At 40.4% G+C, this 12,827-nt stretch overlaps 1 protein-coding gene across 1 annotated transcript in view; it reads left to right on the forward strand.

Moving 5' to 3' along the window:
- The window catches only part of COL25A1 (collagen type XXV alpha 1 chain), a 405,096-nt gene that overhangs the window by 349,833 nt on the left and 42,436 nt on the right, over positions 1-12,827 (forward strand). The window contains exons 26-29 of the mRNA XM_083178307.1: positions 734-778; positions 7,158-7,238; positions 10,021-10,083; positions 12,719-12,769. Of these exons, the coding sequence (XP_083034433.1) occupies positions 734-778; positions 7,158-7,238; positions 10,021-10,083; positions 12,719-12,769 (240 nt within the window). The remainder of the gene's footprint in view (positions 1-733; positions 779-7,157; positions 7,239-10,020; positions 10,084-12,718; positions 12,770-12,827) is intronic.

Genomic DNA, 12,827 nt, shown 5'->3' on the forward strand with positions numbered 1-12,827 from the left:
GAGGTTATTAAGGCAGGAAGCCTCACTTGTTTTTACTTGTACACACCAGAGGTGATAGGCAAAATGAGCACGATGGGTGAAATTTAATAGGATGAGAGAATCAGAAAGTGAGAGATTTGGTAAGATATCTCCAGTTTTTTTAAAGCGGGAATCATTTACACTGCAAATCAAATTGGTTTTGCAGTGTAAGTGATTACTGCTTTTAAAAAAACCAAGAGATTTCTTACCAAATCTCTCACTTTCTAAATCTTTCATCCTATTAAATTTCACCCGAAGTTACCTCAGGTAATAACCTGCAGTGTGATTCAGCAATGCATTGCCTTGCACTATATTGAATCTTCACTTAATGTCATTTTCAGGCAGGGTCATGTCACATTAAATCATTTATACCAATTATACTTCAACCATCCCATAACCTGTTTCAGGTCTGATTCCAATAAAATAAATGTCAGAGATATAATTTTCCCATAGCTGTAAAACTGGGATGATAGCCAGTGTAGAACCAACACTTCACAGCAGGAACAAAAATGGGTGATATGTAAGGATAAATATCGCTATGTACATCCCTGGGAACCGTTTAGTCCCTAATCCACATTTCCTAAATGTGGTTGTGTGGTTTTAGACTAGCTTAGTCCCATGTTTACAGCTGAAACTGCTCGGAAATCATCCCACAAAATGTTAACGGTGCCCTGACAAGTAGCCAAGCTCACGAAAATGTACATTGTTTCTACAGGGAGATGGAGGCCCAGTTGGTCCTCCAGGAATTGATGGGGAGCAGGTAAAGTGTTTTATCATTTATCAATCATACTACCGGTATCATTATATTGGGGTTGGATAGTATTGATGCACACTGGACATTAATGCTCAAAAATACATTTTCCAGAAATTAAAGTGACCAATCCAATTTGGATAAAATGCATTGATTTTTAACACTGTTAGTTTGAATAAAATAAAATATTGTTGACCACCCTTTGAGACTGCTAGAACAAAAACCCATTGGCTGCAAAGGTCTATAAATATTAGTTTATATGCTTTCATGGTATTATATTCATTTCTGAGCATAAGTGTACTTTTACAGCATTACTGTCTGAAATAATCTTGCCAGATTTTCTATTTCCATCACTTCATTATTTTACATTGAAATACTTTGATAACTGTGTATTTGTATTGGCAATGCATAATTACTTTATGGGCATCTAATGTACTGCGTAGAGCCTCGATCACCATCAGAGCCGGAGATTGCTCAAGATGTAAAGCTGTAACTGCAGCAGTGACTGCCATTTAGCTATATACAGTAGATAATCGTATCATGTGATAGTGAATATAGTCTTGGTCATAAAGGGAATATATCATTAACATAATTTCCAGTTTTGTTCAGTGCATTACATGGCATTTTATATTCTAGTATAAGGTGTCCTATCTCCCAGACATAGGCGAATCTAGGGGGTGGTCCGGGGGTGCACTGGACCACCCATTAGCCCATTTTGTAGCTGAGTGATTGGGCTTTTCAACGAGTCCTACCTCGTGTCTCTAGCCCCCTGGAAACCGGAGATACTGCCAGGCAAAGCTGGAACGTTTTCCCTATAGGATAACATGGGACCCGCTAATTCCGACCCCCACCCAGTTCAATGGCTTCCAGTTCCCCCTTCGGCATCACTGAAGCTCGAAGTTGATCTCAGTCGAACCCAAATCACTGGGCCTTCAATCTCATACCAGGCTGGATCCATATGGGTTAATTGGTTCCAGGGATATTGAGGTTAAACCGTTTTTTTTAATTCTTAAATGTAATTTCATGACTGTTTATGTTCTTTGAGGGCAGATTTCTCTGGAACCAAACAGCCCAGTTTCACGGGACCAAAATCATTCGAAGCCAACTCAAAAGTTCTTCAATATGATACTGGTCTCATGTAAATGGGTCAGTTGGTTCCGAAGATATAGCTGGTTAGTTAATTGGGGGGTAGGGAGAAGGGAGTGGTTGTCTCTCCCCCTCACACCAGAAAATGCATGATCCTGGGACCCTATTCCCAGGTAAATCCCTGCATTTTCTGTTGTGAAAGGGGTATTATTTCAAACAGCCATGACCTGCAGTGCTCTGAATACAGCCGGGCAGCCCCCTGCTCTCTGCCCAGCTGTCAATGACTGTCACCCCTGCAGCTTCCGCTCCAATTCTTCTCCCCGCTTTCACCTCAGCACGCCCCTCCTTTAATCATATGGTGCCAGCACCCGGTGTGCTCTGCGCTGCGCTCTGCTCCTCTCCCCATAGAAGCAGCTGCACCGCTCTCCATCTCTCCCTGCAGCAGCAGCGAAGGCTCATAAAAATTGGGCATTACTGTGTATGGTCTAAAGTGTAATACCACACCCCTTTTTGCGATGCCACGCCTCCTTTCCATGAAGCCACACCCCCTTTTACAGCGCGGCTACGCCGCGCAAAGGTCCCCCTGCTATTATGTCTAGATCTGGGACCATCCATTACCATAATTCTAGATTCGCCTATGCTCCCAGACTATACAGGTTAGAAGGCTATTTATTTACTACCATTATTACGTATAAAAAACGTTCTATACAGTACAGGTTGATTATCCCGTATCCGTAAAAAAAACCTAAATATTCCATAAAGGTGTTTTTTTTTTTTTAACCCATCACATCTCGATTTTTTTGGTTTTCATACTCACCTGGTCCATGGCGTCCGTCTTTAGAAGCATCCCCGGCCCCAATGATGCAACGATGATCTCATGATAGTGTGTCATTGGGACCGAGGGATGCCTCAAATGGTGGACGTGATGGATGCCGGGGGACACCTGGGGACCAGTTGAAAAAACAAAAAGATATTCTAATATCTGGAATCATTTCCTTCCAAAAAAGTCCTGGTCCTGAGCATTTCAGATAAGGGATACTCAACCTGTACCAGCATTGATCAAATTCACCATACCATCCAACTATCTCAATTCTAGCAGGAGTGTCCCACTATTCAGACATTGTCCCGCTGCCTCACATTGCGCTATGCCAATAAATGTGCTATTAATCTTGGTGGGTAGATACCCTTTTACTTTAATTATTTCACTTTGACACTTTTGTAGCTGATACTTTAACCAAACATATTTCAAATATCAACTTTGGGAAAATTAGACAGACAACAGAGTCTGTAAACTATAATTTAAAAGTAATCAAAGCTTGTAGCTATAAATGATACATTCCCTTTAAATGTTATACAAGGTGTTGCATACTGTAATTATTCATTGCAGATGAAAATAAGGAAAAATACCAAGGTAAAAGTGCTTTTACTTGACACCATTCAAATTGGAACATTTTCTCCATTTGTGGGATGATTCTCACCCCTGTCATTTTGTTCCCCACTGCATAATTTGGTCTCGGGGAAATTAGTTTGTGCATAAGTGACTAATACGGCATACCAGAGAACACCGGCCGTGTGACAGACTGCTCAGCACAGATCGCTGGTGCATCGCTGTGTGCTGAGCAATCTGTGCTTAATTGGAATGCTCAGCACAAAGGCTGACTCGCCCCATGTGTATGGGGCATAAGTTAGTGCTGCTATAATATCAGTGGCATAACAAAAACTTTTGCTCCCACCCGCCGGGACAACTTTGACCCCCCCCCCCCAGTTAAAAGACAAGACCCCCCCCCCCCCGGGGAGCTGGCAGGGGTGACCGTGCGGCGCAGGGGTACCTGTGGTCAGGGAGAGCCTGGAGGTCCCTGCGGCGCTGAATATGATGTTGCTGGGGTCCCTGCAGTGAAGTGGAAATAACGCGCTATCTCCGCTGCCCGGCGGCGCGGGAAGCGCTTCTAACTTTGAAAACACTGGCCACACACTGGTTGGCTGAGATTCACCCAATCAGCATGCGCCCAGTGTTTTCAAAGTCAGAAGCATTTCCAGCGCTGCCACACTACGGTAGCGCGTTTTTTCCACTTCAATGCAGGGACCCAGGCAATGTCATATTCAGCGCCGCAGGGACCTCCAGAGTCCAGCCTCTTCCTGACCGCAGCTAGTGGTACCCCCGCACCGCACGGACCTATAGTTACACCACTGTATAATATCCAGGGACAGACATGAATTACCCAGGTTCTGTGGCTGATTAAAACCAAGTGAAATGCAGACTTGAAATCAGCCAGCCACAGAACCTGTGTATTTGATATTCCTTGTTATAATAGCTACCCTAAGTATAGTGCAGAGCACCAGATCTTCAGATTATTGATTTTGATCAACATGCCTAAATCAATACATACACTATTCCAAAATCAATACATAAGAAAATCTTTAAAAAGATACAATAGAAGCAGTTAAAAAACAAGTACAGTGAGAATTGTTATAGAAACGAAAATCAATGGTGCTATTATTTCGTATGATTATTAGATACAATACATAAAATGAGGGTAATTATTAATATTATTAGGTATTGTAATAAAAATATGTTATTAATTTACAATAGCATTTTACACAATAAGAACTACCCAACAATACTAAATAAAATTTAGTCAGTGTCAGTGCCTTTTTTACTGCATCAGATGAGTGTAACCATTGAATGATTAGAATGGATTCTGGCTTTTGCAGACTGCATGACTAGTCTTGTTTGCTTTGAGACATTATTGGGAAAAGCCTACTGCTTTCATTTTGCATTATTAAAGTTTTAAATATTGTAATAAAATACCGAAAAATAGCCTCAGCTTCAGCTTACATGTATTAATACAATTGTATTTGTTCAGTATATGTAACACAAGATCAAATTTCCATCTGTCTCTGGAAGCCCAGGTTACTTAACCTTTGTTGCTGTCCTATGCCTTATACCTATATATTCTTAACTCTGTTTCACAATATTCCAAAACAGTGGCAGATGCTGCACCTCATACACCCTCCCACTTTAGCATAGTACTTTCGGGAGAAGAGTGTTGTGGTGGACAGAGAGTAATCTAAAGCTGCACTCTATTTGGGACATACACACTGGGTGCACTCTTGGGTTTGTCATGTGGTACGTTCAACGGACCACATTTCAAACCCAAGAGTGCACCCAGAAAATCTCTAGCTTTCTCTTTTTTTGCTACATGTACTGTAGGTACTGTAGTTGCCACTTTTCCATATCAGCAGCCAACATCCAGTGTTGGAGCACCACCAGAAGAATAAAACCATTTTGAGCCATAGGTGTCAACAAACCCTTGGCAACAGCTGTAGGTCATTGAGTTGAGTCACTATCTGATCAGGTTTTATAGTCCCAAATACATTTAGGCCCTTATACAGATCTGATTGCAGTACAAATTTGTTCTCAAAATGGGCAAAACCATGTGCACTGCAGGTGGTGCAGATGTAACATATGCAGAGAGAAGTAGAGGGGGGGGAGCTTGAAGCGGCCGCCGCCGCAGACTCCGGGGGGGAGGGGAGCTTGAAGCTTGTCCAGGAGAGGGGGGGGGATGCGGCCGCCTCTGCCGAGTAGAGGGGGAGGAGAGCTTGAAGCTACCGCAGAGTCCGGGGGGGGGGGGGGTGCCGCTCATATGGCTCCAAGTGGGGGGGGGAGCTGCTCCCATGCCACCCTCCAGTGGCCGGTGCCCTAGGCAAATGCCTAAGGATGCCTAGTGATGGCACCAGCCCTGGGGGTTTCCTATAGTCGGGGTCAGACCATGGGAATTCCTCACTATAGTTCTCTACAGAGAAGACATAAACACTACACTGTATATTATGCTGCTATGGTAGTTTACACAAAATGCATACTTTAGTTTATATCATTTACATTAATTACCAAAAATATGCATTTTATATACTGTGCTACAGTATGTGTGACTTTATACTATGCAGTTTGCACTTCTGTTTGTAATACAGTTTATACTGTTTTGGTGTCCTTTGCGTTCAACTCTTTATAAGATCCACGCTAAGTAAAGTAATAATAACTGCTTAGCAGTTTGTTGATTCGTATGAACAAAAACAATAAGGTTTTGTACTTCGCTTACTTCATACTACATTTATTTTGCTACTAAAAGTTGCAACCCTTCTATTTTTTGCTCAGTACTCTCTTCTTGTAATATAAAAGGGGTGAGATCACAATGCACCTCCTAGGTAACAGTATTATACGATGGAGGAATCTTAACTGCCTGCCTGATTTACACATTGCAGCAGTGCTGTGCCCGACACTCATTTATTTTGGTAAATTATGTTACACATTAAACATTAATTGCTATAACAATTTATGGCTCGAGCGAATGATGGCTTCTCGGTGACAAACTGCAGTCAGAACAGCATTAATCACTTGTGTACACTTTACATTAAACACTCTAGAGGCTGTTTGCTTGATAAAAATAAAATGTAGCTTGTTAATGTTCCCTAAATCCTGGAGTTGATGATCCAATTACAAGTATAAGCAAATATTTAAAAAGTAGAGTAAAAAATAGTGAAATATTTTAGTGCTGCATATTACTGACAGTGACAAGCCGCTGCTAGCTAACTACTTTCCATAGTACTGTCACTAGAACGGAGGGAACTAATTTGTGATTCAGACACCATTACCCTAAAGAAATGTTATGAAACCAAGCAATTAATCCACATTGATTAGTGGATTAATTATTCCTACCTGTTGTCAGGATAAAGTAATACCGTAAATGTTTATAGTTTGTCTTAATACAATCCTTAGTAAAACCTTATTAAAACTTATTACAAATGTTCTACTTTATTCAATTATTCATTGGGTGACATACTTTCCTACGTTCAGACACGCAAAATTGAATAAAAAAAGTCCTCTCGATTTCCCCAAACCCTGCCCTCATTTGACCAAGCCATGCCCTGATTGGTCAAGAAACACCTACCCTTCTAAGGTCCATGAATTGGCACTGCATGGGAAATTGGGACATTTTGGGGGAGGCATGCTGTGGTACTGTATGTTTGTGGCCGGCTTATACAAAGATTGGCTTACATAATGCACTGTAGTAGGCAACCCATCATAACTTTTGGAATGTTGTATATGAGATGTGACATACCAATCAGTTTGACTTCTGGCTAATTAAATGTTAATTTATTACAGAACTTTTTAAGTTTAGTTGTATAAGGAATTCAGAGAAGCACAGTCTATTAAGGGCTGGCCTACCAAATCACAACATGTTTTCTAATCATTATTGTCCATTAACTTTTTTGTGTTATTAAAGATTTTTTGTGTGTCTAACAGGGGCCTAAAGGTTCTAAAGGAAGTCACGGAGAACCCGGCATAGCTGGAGAAAAGGGAGGAATTGGTCTACCTGGATTGCCGGTAAGTACCAAAATGAACACTTCTAAGCACTTTTCACAATTGCATGCTATTAAAAGCATTTAACTATAAGTGCAGCTAATATATTCATTATTCACAACTGGTTTCTCAGCAACATGCAGGACAGGGTCATGGGCACAATTAGAAGGCTAATAGCAGCACTGACAGTTACAAATCTGCTACTTCCCCTGTGTAAATGTTTAATAGTGGTTGTAAGGAAGAGGAGCCATGTCTATATCTAATGCAAGTTATGTCATGTAAACAACAGCATAGACCAGTGGTTCCCAATCTTTTTCTAATCAGGGCCCCCTAGAGTATCAGAATTTTTCCACGGCACCCCTAGGCCCCCAAAAATATATATCAAATTAAGTAGATTGTGTTGATATGTGCTTCTTAGGTTCAGTTATGTGGTAAAGGGCAGGATTTGTTTCTGATTGTACACATTTTATGATTGGCAGCCATCAGCACTGGTTTTGTCCAGAAATAATTGATCATAAATAATTTGAATTGGTCCTGGATGACCAACCCGAGGCACCCCTGCAAGTGTCCCGAGGCACCCCTGCAAGTGTCCCGAGGCACCCCTGCAAGTGTCCCGAGGCACCCCAGGGAGCCTAGGCACACAATTTGGGAACCACTGGCATAGACTATGATGACAGACCTTAGGGGCAGATTATTGTATGTACAATAAAACTGTGTGTTGTAAAATGTTGTTCATGCAACAGAAGATGTTTATTTTAAAATGGGATGCAATTCTGACAACGGCAAAAAATAAATATGAGGGTTAGGCTGCGTGCTATGGATTAGGGGTAGGCTGCAATAGGAGAGGGTTAGGGGTAAGCTCCAGGGGGAAAGGGGTTAGGCTGCCAGATGGGTGGGTTAGGGAAAGCCATAGAATACTTATCAGAAAGTGCCAGGATTGGGATCCCACTAGCGGCATTTTTACCATTGGGATCTGACTGCTGGGATTCTATACCAGGCCCTTTAAAACATATTTATAAATCAAAGGTTAGAAGAACAAATGTATGTGTGTGCCTAATTACTATTGGTATTGTATGTAATTCCATATGATACACTAGGCTCAGCAGTTGTCATTATGGGGAGACAAATAAATTTGTGTACCTTGGGACCTGCTGGGCCCTAGGCAGGTGCCTAGTATGCCTTGTGGAAAGACAATGGGCCTGATTCTGGTTCACTCGCAAAAGCAAATTCTCTCTCAAAGTGACAAATTGTGCACTGCAGGTGGGGCTGATGTAACATGTGCAGAGAGAGTTATAGTTGGGTGTTATTTTGGTTCTGTGCAGGGTAGGTACTGGCTGCATTATTTTCACACTGCAAAATAGATATCAGTTTGAAGTACAAACCCCACCCAAATGTACCTCTCTCTGCACATGTTACATCAGCCCCACCTGCAGTGCCCATGGTTTTGTCCATTAGAGAGAGAATTTGCTTTTCTGAGTGAACCAGAATCAGGCCCAATGTGTAAGCATTAGGATGTATGTGTATAGTCCTATTAGTATACCATTTGCATTCAACAACCTGTATGATGCCAGTCTGATATGGGATTTAAGAGGAATAATTACTGACAACAGTTCATTTGATGCCTCAATATGTAGTGAGAAGATATATGCACTAATAGGTGTTTAAATACATAAAATGAAAATACCATGAGAGGTAACCTAGATCAAAGTATTAACCTAGATCAAAGTAATGTGTACAGTGATAAACAAAACTATTCCATTATATGGATTAGGAGTACAAGCTGCGCCATTGTACATTTTGCAATATTACATAAATAAATAAGTAGGATATGAATGCAAAAATATATTTAGATCCACACATGACTGTATTGAAGCTTTAACAATCAATTGAAATGTTAAAAATAATAATTATATATATATATATATATATATATATATATATATATATATATATATATATATGGTACTTGTGTAGTTTCACGGCGCCCGATATATTGGATGTGATATCGGCCGATATATCCGAAGCGATTTTAGACCTGTTCATAACCCCACTATCCACTACACATGGAGTTGATTTTATATAGCGTGGCGAGCGCAGTAATCCGCGTTTCCTTGTGGGGCTCGCTACGCTCGGCACGCTTTGGGCTCGGTGTCTCGTTGCACTCGCCACACTATATAAAATCAACTCCATGCGTAGTGGATAGTGGGGTTATGAACAGGTCCAAAATCGCTTCGGATCGCATCAATATATCGGCTGATATCACATCCGATATATCGGGTGCCGTGAAATTACACAAGTACCAATGGTGATGCTTCTCTGTAAGTACAGAGACAGGGTCACTGACAGATTGACTTGTGCAGAAATGTAATGTGTGGATTGGTGGTTCATACACAGGGGTGGGACCTATAAAATCAGTGCAGCTCAGATCACTGCAGTGTTTGACCTACTATATATCAGATCCCATTAAGACAATGGGCCAGATGCAACTTCAAAAAGTGATAAAGTGGTCGGTGATAACGCAGCAGCAACCAGCTCCTGTCACATTACCGTCTGGGCTTGAAAAATGAAGCTGGTACGTTATCACTCTCTACTTTATCACTTTTTGAGCACTATTTTAGAAATCTATCAACTATCTAAAAGTCATTTATAAAAGAGAAGTAGAGGAATGTTAGGTTACCACAGTACCAAATGTAGTTCTTGCCTCATATCTGAAATATTCAGTCATGGGTTTTAATGGTCATTTAACTTTAACCCTCAAAATATATTTTAAGCTGTCATTTAAAAAAAAATGCTAATTGTTTTCTAGGGTGCAAATGGACTGAAGGGAGAAAAAGGAGACCATGGAGTAGCTGGGCCACATGGAGCCTCTGTGAGTAGAAGATATTGGTGATCTCTAATTTCCAGCCTAAAATATAACTCATAGGGGACCAGATGCTGTAAGCTTCAAAAGTGATAAAATAGAGTGATAAACAACCAACCAATCAGCTCCTACTTTACTTTTTTCAAACACAGTCTGTGACATGATAGATAGGAGCTGATTGGCTGGCTGTTTATCACTCTCCATTTTATCACTTTTGAAGCTTAGTGCATCTGGCCAAGGATGAGAAAAATGTCACCACATATATATTTGTAATTTCAATAACAAAAACATATTTGCAAATAAGCACAAGTATAATTTCATGGTCGCCCGGTCTAGCAACAATAGTTAATCTATACCAGGGTTTTTCAGTCATTTTCAGTTTTACTTTTTTTTTTCCACTTTTGGATTAAAATGTATTAATAATAATATATAGGCTATTTTTTTTTTACACAAGAAATACAAATGTGCATAGTTCTCCTGAAATATACAACTGGATAGTCTTGATATAGTAGTGAGCGATGCTGATGCTAGATTGAAGGGACTATTTATAAGCACTACTATTTGGCCATGCTACAAGACTGTATTGTCCAAATCGTGGTGATCACCAGTGGTGGATACTAAAACACAGGAGCAATTCAACATTGTTCTGATGCGGTGACAGCGGATTCATATATCAGCTGTCCCTGCGATCTGCGAACCTATCACTGTTTAGTCTGACTTGGCAGTGCTCATACGTGTATGTAAACTGGGGTTCATGTATACATACAAACAAGATGGCATGCAGGGAAGGCATCTAAACAGGGATGTAGTGATCCAAAGGGATCATTTTGCACAACCCAGACTTCATTCCTATTGGGAGAAGTGGGGGTCTGGGCATCAGTGCCACCCGAATATAGTAAAGATTCTCACTATGAAGCTCTGAAAATGTAGTATTTTAGGAGCATGATAAATGCCCATTGACCCGCCTATACAATAGTATGGGGTCAATGGGTCAGATCTGCAATATACCCTATGTTAAGTTAATAGTTGATGGCAATTTCTACAAAAGTAGGTGTAAATTGGAGAATTGCATTAAAAGTGGGGAAAACATCCTAACTGCAAAAAAAGTGGCAGCTGAGATAGCAGAACCATATAGACAGCTGTTGGTGGTCATTAGGGAAGTACTGGAGTTTATTAAAAGGTGTAAAAGTCTTCCTCACATTTGGAGACACAGAAAAATGTCTCTATAGCGAAGTGTGTTAATAGCATTTTGTAAAAAGTATTAAAAAAGCTCCCCGATCAATATAACACATACCTTTCACACCTCATTTACCCTATTGCTGAGCTTTTTATAGATACAGTATTCACCTGAAAAACATATTTTTATTGGCTGAATTATTATTTAAACATCTCCAAGTACATGACTGGGAGGGGTGTACCAGAGGCTCTACACTGTGCGCCAACTTTTTTACCTTACAATACCTTGCCGCCTTATCAGGGGGAATGCACAAAAATTGCAAATTTACTCTTGAAAAGCACTTTAAGTTTGTAATTGTATTGCAAAAGAAATTGCCATGAGAATATCTCGCAGGAACCAATTTGCACCTCATGTGATTGGACTGACCCCAATGGATCATGTGGGAAGTTATGAAGCCACTATTTATGCAGTAGGAAAACTAAATTGATGAACTATGAAATGGACAGTGATGTAATTTCTGAAAATCTGAAACATAGTTTCAAGATACGCACTGTAACTTAACGTGTGTGTTGTGGAGAAATACAAACGTGGCAGAATAAACAATACATTACCATTGGATTAGAAAAGGTCAGAAAATAAAACAACCTAACAGTACTTGATTGGGTGTCTTGCTGCTATTACAGTTACCCAGGGAATGTATAATAGTGTATCACTCTATAAGAACAACGGAGCAGATGTATTACTCCTGGTTGAAGGGATAAAGTGGAAGGTGATCACACAGCATCAGGTCAGCTCCTACCTGTATTTTTTCAGACCCAAACTGTACAGTGACAGTTAGGAGCTGACTGGCTGATAAAGTGAGAAAGTGCAAGGTGACCTTGCACTTTCTCACTTTATCAGGCTTAATACATCTGCCACAATATTCTTTAACTATACTGGAGGCATCAATTTTGACAACAGGCCAATTGAATATACAGCACAATAACAATTACTGTTTATCAGATGTTAGACAACAGCATCATACTTATAGATACAGGACTGCCCAGGAATGCTCTGCATATTCCAACACATAGTGCATCTCAATTGGAAACTGCGATTTTGTGTGTATTCACCATGAGAGACATGTTCTCTGAGCGAACTTTGGCATTGTGTGTGACTTTAGATCAGGCCAAAATCTTACAAATGCTGATACTCTGAACTGACTACATTGGTTTCACCTTCCAAACAGACTTTTTCAAAGTATGGAACTTCCTTCCATTTCTACTGTATATATTATTTTTGATACAGTTATGTCTTTTTATGCTTTGTACCGTGTAATGGTTTTCCTTACTAATTGCAGAAGCAATCATTATTACGCACACTGAACAAATTATAGGTATATGATTTTAGTGCAGCAGGGATGTTTAAAACCTGAATTATGCTAAATAGAATTTTGATTCTTCTTTTTAAAATAATTTATTTTCACAGATCATAGGTCCTCCTGGCCCACCAGGACCCCATGGACCCCCAGGCCCAATGGTAAGAAGATGACACATTATGGGCCCAATTCAGATTAGGACGCAGCGCTGTGAAATCG

The sequence above is a fragment of the Crinia signifera genome, chromosome 1, assembly GCF_055691185.1.
Source record: "Crinia signifera chromosome 1, ASM5569118v1, whole genome shotgun sequence".
Lineage (NCBI taxonomy): Eukaryota > Metazoa > Chordata > Amphibia > Anura > Myobatrachidae > Crinia > Crinia signifera.